At 44.3% G+C, this 18,374-nt stretch overlaps 1 protein-coding gene across 1 annotated transcript in view; it reads left to right on the forward strand.

The window, feature by feature from the left end:
- Window positions 1–18,374, forward strand: part of LOC138661764 (cytochrome P450 2C8-like) — an 86,093-nt gene that overhangs the window by 58,964 nt on the left and 8,755 nt on the right. The window contains exons 5-6 of the mRNA XM_069746662.1: window positions 2,346–2,522; window positions 3,702–3,843. Coding sequence (XP_069602763.1) covers window positions 2,346–2,522; window positions 3,702–3,843 — 319 coding nt within the window. The remainder of the gene's footprint in view (window positions 1–2,345; window positions 2,523–3,701; window positions 3,844–18,374) is intronic.

Here is an 18,374-nt window from a genome sequence, read left to right on the forward strand (position 1 = left end):
GTTTCCAACCTATCCAGATCCATCTGTAGCAGAATACTATCTTCTCTTGTATTAACTGCTTTACATAGTTTTGTATCATCTGCAAATATCGATATTTTACTGTGTAAACCTTTTACCAGATCATTAATGAATATGTTGAAGAGAACAGGTCCCAATACCGACCCCTGTATATAGCAATGTGGGCACCATATCCCTGTTAAAAAAAGAATTAAAATAAAAAATTAAAGGTTTGTATTTAAGTACCAGTGGCGCTTGCTACACTAGCTCCTTGCAGCAGATACTGACACCGTGCCACTCGTCTGTGTCGTATATTAAAAATAATATAAATAATAATATAACCGCGCTAGGAATAATCCCCCTTTGTTTATATGAAGCAATAGTCAGAAAAAGCCCCTCTTATTTAGGTTATCAGCTAATCCTAGTTGTATATAGGATTTTACCTTATAGGACACAGTGAAGACCTTCGGCTTTTTCCTGCACCCACTAGGCTCTTGGCAGTGTAACTCTCATCAGAATTTAGATACTAAGAAATAAGTGTATAAAATATTCTTTAGTACTGTAAGGGCGCACAGACTGTTACAGAAAAATATATATAAAAATATGTAAAAACGCATAAAACACACAAATGTATTTTTGGAGGAAGTCCCGAGGTATTACTAAGAAGACATTACCTCATATGACCCGGTTTGTTCCTCCACTCATTCGTTCCATGGGTGTGCAAAAAAACTGATGTGTGAAACTATCCTTACAGAGGTCTGTAAAGCAGGACTATCTCACCCAGAGGTCAGACTTTGTTGAAACTTCTGGATGGTTGGGAACCCTGGCCCCTAAGAATATGAAAGGAATGACTGGGAAAACAAAAGATATTGAAATATACCATTATCGATCATCATTTTTCTCTGTGTCTACAATTAAGAGACTAACTGCAGTGTTAGCTCAATGGCTGGTCCACTCATGGGTAGAGTTAACATATGAGGTCTTCACTGTGTCCTATAAGGTAAAATCCTATATACAACTAGGATTAGCTGATAACCTAAAGAAGAGGGGCTTTTTCTGACTATTGCTTCATATAAACAAAGGGGGATTATTCCTATCATGGATATATTATTATTTATAAAATAAAAAATAGTTATCTACTCACCTTCCGTCGGCCCCCGAATCCAGCCCAGGTGTTTATCGATGCTCCTCGCGATGCTCCAGTCCCAAGAATACATTGCAGTCTCGCGAAATGATGACGTAGCGGTCTCGCGAGACCCCTGTGTCATCTTCTCACGAGACCACAATGCATGGACCAGAGCGCCGCGAGGAACAGCGGGAAAGGCGACGGAAGGTGAGAATATAATGATTTTTTATTTTGTTTATTATTTTTAACATTAAATCTTTTTACTATTGATGCTGCATAGACAGCATCAACAGTAAAAAGTTGGTCACACAGGGTTAATAGCAGCGTTAATAGACTTCGTTACACCGCGACATAATGCGGTGTAACCCAGCCATTAACTCTGTGTGAGCGCTGACTGGAGGGGGCACTGACAGAGAGTAGGAAGGGGCGAATTTGCGGCCGGACTGTGCCCATCGGACCGCGACCAATCAGCGATGCTGGATTTCCGTGAGAGACAGACAGACAAACAGACGGAAGTGACCCTTAGACGATTATATAGTAGATACTCGATCAATTCTTATGAGTCACCACACAATTTTGTAATTCATTTTGTCGTCCCCTGGTATAGTGCCCTTTGGTATTTTCTTCCCCCTCTACCCCAAGTTGTTACAAACTCTTTAATAAATGTTACTATATAGCAAATCATTGGACATTGTTTCAGTTGTTTTTTTTTCCACTTTTTTCATGAATGTAATTTCCGAGTTGTCCGTCACATTGTCCATTTAGTATATATATGTAGTGGTGATGGTTAAGAATGTCTCCCCTTTTTTCTGATTTATTTATATGTATACTTTGCTTAGAGATTTGTGTCTTTAAGATTTGTGACAAAAGTAACGCTACCACGCATCATAAATTGGACAAGACAGGGTTGGCTTGCTCCATCACATCCCACTCCCAGGTTCGCTGAGTTTGTCAGAACTGGGCAAGACTGGTCTTTGTTCAAAAAAATTGGTTCTTTTTAAAGCTTTATACGCCAGAACTCTGTCTTGAAAGTTTTGTTAAATTGGGGCCATGGGCCATTTGTAGTCTGAGATCATGGAAACATGTATCAATTTTTCACTTTAGAGTCACTGAATCATCAGCAACTTCTTTTCAAGAAGTAGGGCATAGAATTTAAATATGACACTGACGTAACAAAATAATAGTAAAATCGTGTTTTTCTATCACTTCTTCCCTTAATAAGCTCCTCTTCATGTTCCCAAGAATAATGTCTTACATTCCTGGTCCTCATCGAAGAATCACTATAATTATGGATAATTTGAAACAATTTATTAAGGAGATGACAGAGACACATCGAGCCACCCTGGATGAAAACTGCCCTCGTGACTTCATTGATTGCTTTCTCATGAAGATGGAAGAGGTACGTTTCTTGATAGTCTTAGATATTTGGACATTTGAAGGTCACATATTGTTTGTACAGAATGTGCACAGAAATTAAAATTCAACTAGCATTGAAATAAAAATGAATGGATTGATCTGCGGCGAATTGACCTTGAGTCGAATTTCCTGAAATATGCAGATACCCACAAGTTCAAAAACAAACATGCAAAATCGTCACTTAAAACACTGGTGAAGTCATAGAAAGTGGGATAATGTCAGGTGCGGCTGCACAGGCTTCCCGTTAATGTCCTTCAGCTATCACATTACTTAACTCAGCCTATCAGGAAGGCTATCACAGCTAGTATAGAAGATGGGGGAAAGCCAGAAAGCACAATTTTTGGCCTGTACTGTGTAGGGATTGGCGGTCAGAGTGCACAGCTTATTCCACGTATGGATAAAAAAAATACCTAATCTGAATGTGATGTATTAATTCAGTGCTCAAGTATATTAAAAATGTGATGGGAGTGCTATTGACATATGGTGAAGTGCTGGACCTGCATTCAGTGTGACTGCGAATTGATTGATACGTGATAATCTGTAGTAACAGAACCTTAATCAAAGCCTTTTTTTACTTCTTTACCTACTGTAAAGAAGGAGGGCAACATGAAACCCCTCAGTGCTATTTTTGATACTGATACAAAATACCGCATCCATAGCTTGTAAGTCACGGGAAGTGTGATTATTGCAACATAAGATGGGCAAGCCACATTTTTTTACATCCTAAAGAAAAAACTCTATAAGATTCGAAATGTAACAAAAAATTTTTTTGCATACTTTGTTGTTGCACTATTCCAATATTAGACTGGTACACGTCACTCAAATACAGCAGTTAGCTACCACAGGCTACCATCCATTTTTCCCCAACCAAAAATGATGAGGTCACTTGGACATTACTAAGGCTTTATAAACCTCAAAATACAGTTCAATACAGTCGTATCAGATGTCACAGTTCTATACCCACGCTTTCTGGTCAATTTTTAGTGTCATGATTCACAAAAAATATATTCACTGTGAATCAAACCTTTCTGAAAAATTCTGAAATCCATCATTCCATTTCATTGCTCTTGTTCTGACTCTTACATCATCTTTAAAGAGCTTAAAGGCTTTTGACAAACTTTCATATTTAAAATAATGGTGAGTTTTATTTATTTTTTTGTAGGAAAAAAATAATCAAGATACAGAATTTCATGAGGAGAATCTACAGGCAACAATAACAGACTTATTCGGCGCTGGAACAGAGACGACAAGTTTGACTCTGAGATACGGTTTTCTTATACTCATGAAATATCCAGAAATACAAGGTAATGATTTTAATGTATTTTTATATAATTTAATAAAGTCCTCTCATAGCATCATGGCACGAGTAGTGGTAGCACTTTAGCACTGCCCATCAGGGTAACTGGTAACTTTGAAGATCTTGTCATAGATTTTGCATTGGAGCCTATGAGTTTCATATTGAAAATTTAAAAGTTACCTGTATTTCATTTGCTTAATAAAAGAACATAAATATGATGCTGAGTCACTACACAGACAAGCCATGAGTCAGGATAGTCAAGGAGTCCGAGGTCAAAAGCCAAGAGGATACATCATAAACAGAGGGAAGAGACAAAGGCACAGTCAGGTAATGGACCAAGGTCAAAATACCAGGAGGATAGTGGATCAGAACACAAGGGTTAAACAAACAGAAGGTCATAGCGAGGTCCAAGGTTAGGCAGCGAAAGATTATCAGACAAAAATTTAGTCACAGAGAAAACCAACCACACTTAGCTGAAGCTACGTGTGGCAGATGTCTGGCCAGCTAAGTAGCCGAACAATGACCCAGGACAATGAACACCTCCCAGTCTCAGATTGGATGGCCAAGCTGTCAATCAAAATGCCCACCGCTCAGCACACCCCTGCACCAGACTGGTTACTGCGCTGTGAAAGTACTGACAGCTTCAGCACCACGAACTTCAGTTTTCTTTCTGTGTGACTCCATATTGTGCCTCCGACTGCAATGCTTTTTGAAGGAAATGGCTTGTGACGAAAAAACATGAGAAATTTAATCAAAAGAATTATATTTGAATCCACAAATAATATTTCTGTGGAATTGGAAGCTTAAGGATGAATTTAATAAGCCGCAAAACACAACCTGAGAGAAAAATGTGGTCTGTGGTGCCATTGCTGATAGTCTCCAACAATATGGCTAAGTACCTGCTGGCAAATCAGAGCAAAGAGGAGCAGCTTGGGAGCAGAGATGAGTAAGTACAAGTGATGTATTTTATAGCCATCTGTGACCCCCACATATTAGGACAATGGCATCCCTTGATCACTAATTGTCACTTTAGAAAGGAGTATATGAGTTGGAAATAGCTGCCTGTGAAAGTGGCTCACTCAATTTCAGATAATGGGAGTTGCCAATCTGTTGTATAACAATAGTATAACACTGGCAGTCTATAATGGAGAAAGTCACATGCAGGGTCTTCTCTTCTCTGGAGTACTGATTAAGAGAGAAGAACCCACCAGTCTCCTAAAAGAAGCAGGATTCTGGAAGTGGTACTTGCATCTATCATACATATGGATACACAGGGGGGTCAGCGAGTGCTGTCGTCCGCTAGTCAAAACTGCATGCACCAGGGATTATTCCAACAAATGCCCGCTTTCCTTTTACAGTGGCAAAATACTACTCAGACAACACAGGGTGAGGGTAAAACAGCACTATTTTATTGAACCACAAAACAGACAAATAGCACATAGAACAGTATCAGCAAAATACCCAAGATGGTGCAAAATTAAATAATCTCATCCTTCAGTTAACTCACCAGGAAAAGAACAGCTGTGAGTTCATAGCTTCCAGTGCCAACTACCCCCACCTGTGGCATGCACAGAGAGGAGGTAATGATGTAACAATAAGCTTAGGAAACTGTTAGTCCACTGAGGTACAACACCAGGTGGGAGGAAGGGTCACAACCTGGCTGCTCCGAACATTTCCATGGAGTCAGGTGACAGTTGTTCCAAATATATCCATGGGTTCAGTGATGGTCAATAGACCAAATGCATATTCTTTCAGCAGTAGCCATGGTCCCTTAAGCTGGCATCCTGTAGAATGTCAAATCTGTGTTCCTTGTGAATGGGTTATGATGTCTTGACTGCTGTCTTGTAGAGTATTCCTGGGTGTGGATTTGTAAAGAGTCTCTGGTTCTTTGGATCTCTGGATCTCTTGGATTTCTAGTAACAGGGGCATATCCTCTTTTTATAGTACACAACTGTTGACCTCCAAGCTATCATCCACTGGTCAAGGCGAAGAGGTGATGAGGTTAACCCACATAGTTTGATTATTTATAGTTTACCCTTCAATGACTGCAAGTCAACAAACTGTATGGCCTGGTATAATGTGTAATCAATATATTAGCAAACATAATTGTTTAGTAACCTTGCATCCATGTTTTGCAGAGATAATAATAATAATTTTATTTATATGGTGCCAACATATTCCGCAGTGCTTTACAAATTATAGTGGGGACTTGTACAGACAATAGACATTACAGCATAACAGAAATCACGGTTCAAAATAGATGCCAAGAGGAATGAGGGCCCTGCTCGCAAGCTTACAAACTATGAGGAAAAGGGGAGACACGAGAGGCGAGAGGTGTATGGTAACAATTGCTTTAGCTATTCGGACCAGCCATAGTGTAAAGGTACCGTCACATTTAGCGACGCTGCAGCGATCTAGCCAACGATCCCGATCGCTGCAACGTCGCTGTGTGGTCGCTGGAGAGCTGTCACACAGACAGCTCTCCAGCGACCAACTATGCGAAGTCCCCTGGTAACCAGGGTAAACATGGGGTTACTAAGTGCAGGGCTGCGCTTAGTAACCCGATGTTTACCATGGTTACCAGTGCTAATGTAAAAAAAAACAAACACTACATACTTACATTCCGGTGTCTGTCCCCCATCGCTGTGCTTTCCTGCACTGACTGTGAGCGCCGGCTGGCCGTAAAGCACAGCGGTGATGTCACTGCTGTAATCTGCTTTACGGCTGGCCGGCGCTGACAGTGCAGGGAAGCAGAACGCCGAGGGACGCGATAGACACCGGAATGTAAGTATGTAGTGTTTGTTTTTTTTATATTTACAATAGTAACCAGGGTAAACATCGGGTTACTAAGCGCGGCCCTGTGCTTAGTAACCCGATGTTTACCCTGGTTACCAGTGAAGACATCGCTGAATCGGCGTCACACACGCAAATTCAGCGATGTCTGCGGGAGATCCAGCGACGAAATAAAGTTCTGGACTTTCTGCTCCGACCAACGATGTCACAGCAGGATCCAGATCGCTGCTGCGTGTCAAACACAACGATATCACTATCCAGGACGCTGCAATGTCACTGATCGCTAGCGATATCGTTGTGAAGTTGGTCAGTGTGAAGGTACCTTAAGGCTCGGTGTTCATTTAAAGCTGCATGAACCAGTTAACTGCCTAATAACAGTATAACAGTACAAAAGTATAACAGAGGGGACGGGAAGAAAAACATTAGACTCGAACAAAGACGACCCAGGAAAACATACTCAAAAGGGAGGTAAGAACATTTCTAAAACAATCCACAGTGAGGAGATTGGAACAAAACAAAATCCTCTAAACTGCATGCTCGCAAACGCCAGAAGCCTGACAAACAAGATGGAAGAACTAGAAGCAGAAATATCTACAGGTAACTTTGACATAGTGGGAATAACTGAGACATGGTTAGATGAAAGCTATGACTGGGCAGTTAACTTACAGGGTTACAGTCTGTTTAGAAAGGATCGTAAAAATCGGAGAGGAGGAGGGGTTTGTCTCTATGTAAAGTCTTGTCTAAAGTCCACTTTAAGGGAGGATATTAGCGAAGGAAATGAGGATGTCGAGTCCATATGGGTCGAAATTCATGGAGGGAAAAATGGTAACAAAATTCTCATTGGGGTCTGTTACAAACCCCCAAATATAACAGAAACCATGGAAAGTCTACTTCTAAAGCAGATAGATGAAGCTGCAACCCATAATGAGGTCCTGGTTATGGGGGACTTTAACTACCCGGATATTAACTGGGAAACAGAAACCTGTGAAACCCATAAAGGCAACAGGTTTCTGCTAATAACCAAGAAAAATTATCTTTCACAATTGGTGCAGAATCCAACCAGAGGAGCAGCACTATTAGACCTAATACTATCTAATAGACCTGACAGAATAACAAATCTGCAGGTGGTTGGGCATTTAGGAAATAGCGACCACAATATTGTGCAGTTTCACCTGTCTTTCACTAGGGGGACTTGTCAGGGAGTCACAAAAACATTGAACTTTAGGAAGGCAAAGTTTGAACAGCTTAGAGATGCCCTTAATCTGGTAGACTGGGACAATATCCTCAGAAATGAGAATACAGATAATAAATGGGAAATGTTTAAGAACATCCTAAATAGGCAGTGTAAGCGGTTTATACCTTGTGGGAATAAAAGGACTAGAAATAGGAAAAACCCAATGTGGCTAAACAAAGAAGTAAGGCAGGCAATTAACAGTAAAAAGAAAGCATTTGCACTACTAAAGCAGGATGGCACCACTGAAGCTCTAAAAAACTATAGGGAGAAAAATACTTTATCTAAAAAACTAATTAAAGCTGCCAAAAAGGAAACAGAGAAGCACATTGCTAAGGAGAGTAAAACTAATCCCAAACTGTTCTTCAACTATATCAATAGTAAAAGAATAAAAACTGAAAATGTAGGCCCCTTAAAAAATAGTGAGGAAAGAATGGTTGTAGATGACGAGGAAAAAGCTAACATATTAAACACCTTCTTCTCCACGGTATTCACGGTGGAAAATGAAATGCTAGGTGAAATCCCAAGAAACAATGAAAACCCTATATTAAGAGTCACCAATCTAACCCAAGAAGAGGTGCGAAACCGGCTAAATAAGATTAAAATAGATAAATCTCCAGGTCCGGATGGCATACACCCACGAGTACTAAGAGAACTAAGTAATGTAATAGATAAACCATTATTTCTTATTTTTAGTGACTCTATAGCGACAGGGTCTGTTCCGCAGGACTGGCGCATAGCAAATGTGGTGCCAATATTCAAAAAGGGCTCTAAAAGTGAACCTGGAAATTATAGGCCAGTAAGTCTAACCTCTATTGTTGGTAAAATATTTGAAGGGTTTCTGAGGGATGTTATTCTGGATTATCTCAATGAGAATAACTGTTTAACTCCATATCAGCATGGGTTTATGGGAAATCGCTCCTGTCAAACCAATCTAATCAGTTTTTATGAAGAGGTAAGCTATAGGCTGGACCACGGTGAGTCATTGGACGTGGTATATCTCGATTTTTCCAAAGCGTTTGATACCGTGCCGCTCAAGAGGTTGGTACACAAAATGAGAATGCTTGGTCTGGGGGAAAATGTGTGTAAATGGGTTAGTAACTGGCTTAGTGATAGAAAGCAGAGGGTGGTTATAAATGGTATAGTCTCTAACTGGGTCGCTGTGACCAGTGGGGTACCGCAGGGGTCAGTATTGGGACCTGTTCTCTTCAACATATTCATTAATGATCTGGTAGAAGGTTTACACAGTAAAATATCGATATTTGCAGATGATACAAAACTATGTAAAGCAGTTAATACAAGAGAAGATAGTATTCTGCTACAGATGGATCTGGATAAGTTGGAAACTTGGGCTGAAAGGTGGCAGATGAGGTTTAACAATGATAAATGTAAGGTTATACACATGGGAAGAGGGAATCAATATCACCATTACACATTGAACGGGAAACCACTGGGTAAATCTGACAGGGAGAAGGACTTGGGGATCCTAGTTAATGATAAACTTACCTGGAGCAGCCAGTGCCAGGCAGCAGCTGCCAAGGCAAACAGGATCATGGGGTGCATTAAAAGAGGTCTGGATACACATGATGAGAGCATTATACTGCCTCTGTACAAATCCCTAGTTAGACCGCACATGGAGTACTGTGTCCAGTTTTGGGCACCGGTGCTCAGGAAGGATATAATGGAACTAGAGAGAGTACAAAGGAGGGCAACAAAATTAATAAAGGGGATGGGAGAACTACAATACCCAGATAGATTAGCGAAATTAGGATTATTTAGTCTAGAAAAAAGACGACTGAGGGGCGATCTAATAACCATGTATAAGTATATAAGGGGACAATACAAATATCTCGCTGAGGATCTGTTTATACCAAGGAAGGTGACGGGCACAAGGGGGCATTCTTTGCGTCTGGAGGAGAGAAGGTTTTTCCACCAACATAGAAGAGGATTCTTTACTGTTAGGGCAGTGAGAATCTGGAATTGCTTGCCTGAGGAGGTGGTGATGGCGAGCTCAGTCGAGGGGTTCAAGAGAGGCCTGGATGTCTTCCTGGAGCAGAACAATAATGTATCATACAATTATTAGGTTCTGTAGAAGGACGTAGATCTGGGGATTTATTATGATGGAATATAGGCTGAACTGGATGGACAAATGTCTTTTTTCGGCCTTACTAACTATGTTACTATGTTACTATGTAGTATAACAACAAAGTAACAGTAAATAACAACCATTCATCAATTTACATATATTAATTCGACCTACAAGAAGAGTCAACATAAAGATCACAGTTTATGATTCCTTGATTATTAAATTTATGTCTGGATAATTAAGATTAAATGCTGTGTCATCACAATACACATACCCAATATGGCATATTCTATTGGTCCTTTTGATGATGTATAAATGTCTCAAATTTTAATGTATTTGTTTTACTTACATAGCACCATCATATTACACAATGCTTTACACTTTAATTTTTACATGTGTCCTGCTTTTCACATACTGAGCATGCCCACGGGACGACCTCCCATTGGAGGTTGGGGGTCACATTCTCAGGTCCTGTTGTGGCTCCTATTGGTCCATCTGGAAGGTCTTGTAGCACTGCCATTATAGAAGGTTTGCATGGCCGCTCGGCCATGCGCTAGTGTATACTTGAAAACATGTGTGTGTTAATGTGTGAAAGTCGCTCATTAATCATCCACTCCCTTGTGTATGTCTGCTTGCGTAAGGTGGATGTTTGCTAACTAGCGCCCGGCAGAGCCATTAGTACTAAACACACGATACAGCGTCTATTGCTGTGACCGCCAGTGCAGCGCCGTGTGCTATTAGAGCGCTTCCCTGACCCATGTCTGGATGGTTAGTGGCATCCGCCAGAGCAGCACTGCTCGTACTCTTGTGCATAAAATTACTATTTTAGTTATACTCTGACACCCAGTAGCGGTGTCCAGCGCAAGTGGTCTAGATGAACTCTAATCCCGAGTTGAGTTCTGTGACTCCTTGTTTGCGCTCTTTGTGCCGTACCGCGGCCCAGTGATGCAACAGGGTTCGCTACTTTCATACAGGGTGAGGCTAACCGTGTGTGTATCTTCATTGTACCGGCAATTAGTCTGTCATTATTCAGCAGCAGGTTCCATCTCTGCACGGTGGACCCCGGGCTGCAAACACACCTTATACCATCTCTCTAATTATTTGGTGCATTCCGCTAGCCCCAACAGTGTGCATATGCATTATGTTTTTATTCTAGGTTATATTCATTAGATGGCATGGAGATTGCAAACTACTTCTTTTATCTGCTATAGTTGTGATATGAGTAGTGTTGAGCGATACCGTCCGATATTTGAAAGTATCGGTATCGGATGTTATCGGCCGATATCCGAAAATATCGGATATCGCCGATACCGATATCTGATACCAATACAAGTCAATGGGACACAAATATCGGAAGGTATCCTGTAATGGATCCCAGGGCCTGAAGGAGAGTAAGCTCTCCTTCAGGCCCTGGGATCCATATTCATGTGTAAAATAAAGAATGAAAATAAAAAATATTGATATACTTACCCTCTGACGCGCCCTGATCGTCACCGCTGCAACCACCTTGCTTTCGTTCCGAAGAATGAGCGCGTAAATGACCTTCGATGACGTCACGGCTTGTGATTGGTCGCTTGAGCGGTCACATGACCGCTCATCGACCAATCACAAGCCGCGACGTCATCGAAGGCCCTTTACGCGCTCATTCTTCAGAACGAAAGCAAGGCGGTTGCAGCGGTGACGACCAGGGCGCTTCAGAGGGTAAGTATATCAATATTTTTTGTTTATTCTTTATTTTACACATTAATCTTAATCCTGATACCGATTCCCGATATCACAAAAATATCGGAACTCGGTATCGGAATTCCGATACCGCAAATATCGGCCGATACCCGATACTTGCAGTATCGGAATGCTCAACACTAGATATGAGCACTTTTGTGTTACATTGTTTACCTTTTGTTGAGATTGACCACCTCTCCTCTCAGCTCCAGATCAAGATCTACTGTTATCATTAGTATACTATTGAGTGATACCTTCCGATATCCAGAAGTATCGGATTGGATCGGCTGATATTCAAAAAATATTGAATATCGCCGATACCCGATACCAATGCAAGTCAATGGGACCAAAATATCGGAATTAAAATAAACCCTTTCTTTCCTTGTAGGTTAATTCAACATGAAGGAAACAACTAAGAATAATGTAGGATGTATTGGGGGAAATGTAGGAGACATTAAAGGCAAAGAGGTTTAGGCCAATCAAATGGTAGCTGATGGTACTGGAACCTGGATGGGTAGCTGAAGGTACAAGAACCAATGGAACTACCGAGGACCAGCTGACGGTACTGGAACCCGGTTACTAAGCAGGAGGTACCCGTGCCAGAAAGCACTACCAAGGACCACCAGACGTTGGTGGAACTCAGATACCCAGAAGGAGGCACCTAAGCCAAAGGCTCTGCCTGGAACCAGCTGATGGTACTGGAACCAGGATGGGGAGCAGAAGGTACAAGAGCAAAAGACACTGACGAGAACCAGCTGATGGTACTGGGACCAGGATGGGTAGCCGAAGGTACAAGAGCCAATGGAACTACTGAGGACCAGCTGACAGTACTGGAACCTGGTTACTAATCAGGAGGTACCCGTGCCAGAAAGCACTACCAAGGACCACCAGACGTTGGTGGAACTTGGATACCCAGAAGGAGGCACCTAAGTAAAAGGCTCTGCCTGGATCCAGCTGACGGTACTGGAACCAGGGCGACCTATTCAAGCTTGTCTTCCTAGAGGCCTAATTGGATCAAGTTTGAAATCTCGAGTAGTGTGAGTGTGGAGGTAGCAGGAGCAATTGCCAGATACACAGCAGGGCAGCAGCTGGCCTTACTGAACCCCACTAACACAGGAGCGAGTGTTTTTCTCTGTGCAGATAGGTCTTCCGAGCAGCAACTGGTGGTGTTGGAGCCCAGGGATTACAGGAGAAACAGAGTGGAGCAGTTGCCTGATACACAGCAGGGGAACAGCTGGCATTACTGAACCGAACTAACACAGGAGCAAGTGTTTTTCTCTGTGCAGACTGCACTTCTGAGCAGCAACTGGCGGTGTTGGAGCCCAGGGATTACAGGAGAAACAGAGTGGAGCAATTGCCGATACACAGCAGTGGAACAGCTGGCATCACTGAACCCAACAAACACAGGAGCGAGTGTTTTTCTCTGTGCAGATAGAATTTCCGAGCAGCAACTGGTGGTGTTGGAGCCCAGGGATTAGGGTGTAGGCCAAGGCCTAATTGGAACAAGTTTGAAATCTGGAGCAGTGTGAGTGTGGAGGTAGCAGGAGCAATTGCCAGACACACAGCAGGGGAGCAGCTGGCGTTACTGAACCCCACTAACACAGGAGCGAGTGTTTTTCTCTGTTTTGACAGCACTTCTGAGCAGTAACTGGTGGTGTTGGAGTCCAGGGATTACAGGAGAAACAGAGTGGGGCAATTGCCCAAAACACAGCAGGGGAACAGTTGGCATTACTGAACCCCACTAACACAGGAGCGAGTGTTTTTATCTGTGCAGATAGCACTTCCGAGCAGCAACTGGTGTTGTCGGAACCCAGGGTCAATCAGGGTGTAGGCCAAGGCCTAATTGGAACAAGTTTGAAATCTGGAGCAGTGTGAGTGTGGAGGTAGCAGGAGCAATTGCCAGACACACAGCAGGGGAGTAGCTGGCGTTACTGAACCCCACTAACACAGGAGCGAGTGTTTTTCTCTGTTTTGACAGCACTTCCAAGCAGTAACTGGCAGTGTTGGAGCACAGGGATTACAGGAGAAACAGAGTGGTGCAATTGCCCGATACACAGCAGGGGAGCAGCTGGCGTTACTGAACCCCACTTACACAGGAGCGAGTGTTTTTCTCTGTGCAGACAGCACTTCTGAGCACCAACTGGCAGTGTTTGAGCCCAGGGATTACAGGAGAAATAGAGTGGAGAAATTGCCGGATACAGAGCAGGGGAGCAGTTGGCGTTACTGAACCAAACTAACACAGGAGCGAGTGTTTTTCTCTGTGCGGACAGCACTTCCGAGCAGCAACTGGTGGTGTTGGAGCCCAGGGAATCCAGGAGAAACAGAGTGTAGGCTGAGGCCTACACTCGAGGCAGATAAATATCTGTTATAGTGTGAGCATGGAAGTAGCAGGCCAAATTGCCGGATACACAGCTCGGAATCAGCTGACGTTACTGAAACCCAAAAACACAGCAGCAAGTGTTGACTGTGCAGACGGCACTTCTGAGCAGCAACTGGCGGTGTTAGAGACCAGGGAATAAAGGAGAAGCAGAGTGTAGGCTGAGGCCTAATTGGAGCAAGTTGAAAGGGAACCTAACTGAAAGATCCACCTTGTGCAGCACTAATGCTGCACAAGGAAACGGTGGCTATTTTAGTTATGCTCCTTGCACATGCTGAAATAAACACTTATAAAATGTGTCCCCTGATATCGTGAAACCGTCCCGGAAGTAGGACTTTCTTTCTTAATCAGACGCAGCACAGCCGTCATTCATACCCCCTTGGCGCCGGGCGCCGCCTCCTCAGCGTTGTTTGAATCTGTCACGGAGCCTGCGCTGTTATGTTAAACCTTGAGCCTGTGCGGCCACACTGCCCGAGATCCCACCTCGCAGTGTCCTCTGATTTATTCACACTGCGGGGCTGGGATTCATGGGCATGCACAGTTCATATCTTCACCTCTCACTCATCTCCATCCGCCTTCTTCAGACTGTGCGGCGTCACGGCCGTGGCATGCGATTAGGGATCAGCTGACGCCGCACAGTCTGAAGGCGGAGGGAGATGAGTGAGAGCCTGAGGCCAAGATATGCACTGCGCATGCCTATGAATCCCAGCCCCGCAGTATGAATAAATCAGAAGACACTGCGAGGAGGGATCTCAGGCAGCGCGGCCGCACAGGCGCAGTCAGCCTGACACCAAATGATGTTAGAAGACGGGCAGTGCTAACTGAGCATGCCCAAGGTTTAATATAACAGAGCAGGCTCCGGAGAAGATTCAAACAATGCTGAGGTGGCAGCGCCTGGCGCCAAGGGGGTATGACCGACAACTGTGCTGCATCTCATTACGAAGGAAAGTCCCACCTCTGGGACAATTTTATGGTATATGGGGACACATTTTATAAGCGTTAAGTTCAGCGTGTGCAAGGAGCATTACTGCTGCACAAGGTGGCTCTTTCAGATACAAACGCCTGGGGGGACAGGTTCCCTTTCATTTCTGTAGTAGTGTGAGTGTGGAGGTAGCAGGAGCAATTGCCAGATACACAGCTGGGGATCAATTGACGTTAATGAAACCTAATAACACGGCAGCAAGTGTTGACTGTGCAGATGGCACTTCTGAGCAGCAACTGGTGGTGTTGGAGCCTAGGGATTACAGTTCAGGTGGTAGAACCATGAACACAATAGGAGACCTGGATTCTGTTGCCAACCAATTATTTAATCTGGAAGAGGAGTGGCAAATTCCTGCAAAATCCAGGCCTTGTTCATTTTCAGGAAAGTAAGCCAGTCAACATTACTGGAGGATAGTCGCATGCGATGGTCTGTTAGTACACCACCTGCAGCACTAAAGACGCGTTCCAATAATACACTAGCAGCAGGGCAAGCCAGCACCTCCAATGCATACTGGCTAAGCTCTGGCCATGTATCCAGCTTAGAGACCCAAAACTTGAAGGGGGAAGAGCCGTCTGGGAGTACACTGAGAGGGCAAGACATGTAGTCTGTCACCATCTGACGGAAACTTGGCCTCCTGCTGACTGGACCCGTCTGTGATGGTGTAGACATTTGTGGCGGGCTCACAAAAGTTTGCCACAGTTGGGCAATCCTGGTCTTGCCTTGTGCTTAGGCACTGCTTCTGCTCCCTCTTTGTGCAGAACTTCCTCCACTGCCTCGACACACTGAGCTACTTTGCAAAGCACTAGCAGCACTTCTCTCGATTGGACTGGAAAAGATGATGGACTGCACCAGTGTGTCTTGGTACTCCCGCATTTTACGCTCCCGGTTCAACGGTGTTATGAGGCTTTGTAAGTTGTCCCGGTAGAGCGGATCTAGGAGGGTGTACACCCAATAATCAGCCGTGGTAAGAATGTGGGCGATGCGGCGGTCATTTCTCAGGAACTGCAGCATGAAATCAACCATGTGCTGCAGACTGCCAACTGGCCAAGAAACGCTGTCCCCTGCTTGAGGCATGATCTCTGCCTGCTCTGATGACCCCACCCTCGCTCTACATACTGACTACTGGAGTATTGTGTAACTCCCTCCTCTGGAAAGATGTCTTCCTCCTCCATTGACTCCTCCTCACAAAGTGTCCCCTACCTAGGCCTTTGTGAGGAATAGTGTTGAGCATTCCGATACCGCAAGTATCGGGTATCGGCCGATATTTGCGGTATCGGAATTCCGATACCGAGTTCCGATATTTTTGTGATATCGGGAATCGGTATCAGGAGTAAGATTTATGTGTAAAATAAAGAATAAAAATAAAAAATATTGAAATACTTACCCTCTGACGCGCCCTGGTTGTCACCGCTGCAACCGCCATGCTTTCCTTGGTAGAATGAGCGCTTGAAGGACCTATCGATGACGTCGCGGCTTGTGATTGGTCGCGGTAGCGTCATGTGACCGCTCACGCGACCAATCACAAGCCGCGATGTCATCGAAAGTCCTAAGAATGAGCGCGTTAAGGACCTTCGATGACGTCGCGGCTTGTGATTGGTCGCGTGAGCGGTCACATGAAGCTACCGCGACCAATCACAAGCCGCGACGTCATCGAAAGGTCCTTCAAGCGCTGTTTCTTAGGAAGGAAGGCTCCCGGTTACAACCAGGGCGCGTCCGAGGGTGAGTATAGCAATATTTTTTATTTTTATTCTTTATTTTACACATGAATATGGATCCCAGGGCCTGAAGGATAGTTTTGCTCTCCTTCAGACCCTGGGAACCATTACGGATACCTTCCGATATTTGTGTCCCATTGACTTGTATTGGTATCGGATATCGGAATCGGCGATATCCGATATTTTTCGGATATTGGCCGATACCATCCGATACCGATACTTTCAAATATCGGACGGTATCGCTCAACACTAGTGAGGAAGCATGTCGCGCAGACTGTCCAGAAGCAGATGGCATTTGTGACTCCTCATCCTCCACCTCTTTCACAACCTCATCCCTTAGTGCTTGCAGTGTTTTTTCAAGCAGGCAGATAAGGGGGATAGTCATGCTGACTAGTGCATCATCTGCACTCGCCATCCGCGTGGAAACATCGAAGGCACGCAAAACCTGGAAGATGTCCTTCATAGTGGTCCACTCAGTGGTTTTGAAGTCTGAACCTCTTGCAGTGCGACTTCTTTGCGCCTGATGCAGCTGGTACTCCATTACTGCTGGCTGCTGCTCACACAACCGCTCCAACATATGTAATGTTGAATTCCACCTGGTGGCTAGGTCACATATGTTGCGATGTTCCGGAAGGCGGAAACGGTGCTGCAGAGCTGCAATGCGCGATCTTGCTATGCTGGAACACCGCAAGTGAGCACACTCTAGGCGGACCTTGTGCAGCAGTTCATCAAGATCCGGATAGTCCCTCAAAATACTCTGCACGACCAAGTTGAGCACATGTGCCAGACATGGGATGTGAGTGAGGTTGCCTAGGCCCTGAGCTGCCACCATATTTCGGCCATTGTCACACACTACCATGTCTGGCTGAGATTCGCTGGCACAAACCACGCATCGCTTTCCTGCTTGATGGCATTCCAGAGCTCCTGCGCTGTGTGGCTTCGATTCACCAAAGAAATTAATTTCAATATGGCCTGTTGACATTTGGTTACGGCTGTGCTCATGGGTCCATGTGGAGGTGGACTGTGACAGCTCCTGCAGCGCTGATTCAGAGGAACTGGAATATGAGGAGGAGTCAATGTGTACAGACTGGATTCCTGCAATCCTTGGAGTTGGCAGAACATGTCGAGCACCACTATCATGGTCTGTACCCGGCTCCACAACATTTACCCATTGGGCAGTGAGGGAAAGGTATCATCACTGTCCACTGTGACTGGTCCATGCATCGGTGGTGAGGTGGACCTTGCTACTGATGGCATTTAGTAGTGCATGTTTAATGTTTCCCTCCACATGCTTTTCCAGGGCAGGGACAGCTTGCCTACTGAAATAAAAGCGGCTGGACAAGTTGTATTGTGGGACTGCCAATGCTATCAAGTTACGGAAGGTGTCAGTCTACACCAGCCTGAATGACAGCATTTCAAGGGACAGTAGTTTTGCAATGCCAGCATTCAGAGCTTGTGCTCATGGGTGGTTTGCCGAGAATGGCCGCCTTTTCTCTCATGCCTGTGCTACCGATGGCTGGGTCTCTGAACAACAGTGCCAAAGGTTCTTCCATTGCGATCCTGTGAGGAAGCCCAACCAGCTGTGTGTGAGCTGGAGGAAGAGGCTACAACAAGAGCTGAAGAGGTGGTAGG

This window comes from Ranitomeya imitator, chromosome 2 (genome assembly GCF_032444005.1).
Source record: "Ranitomeya imitator isolate aRanImi1 chromosome 2, aRanImi1.pri, whole genome shotgun sequence".
Taxonomy (NCBI): Eukaryota; Metazoa; Chordata; class Amphibia; order Anura; family Dendrobatidae; genus Ranitomeya; species Ranitomeya imitator.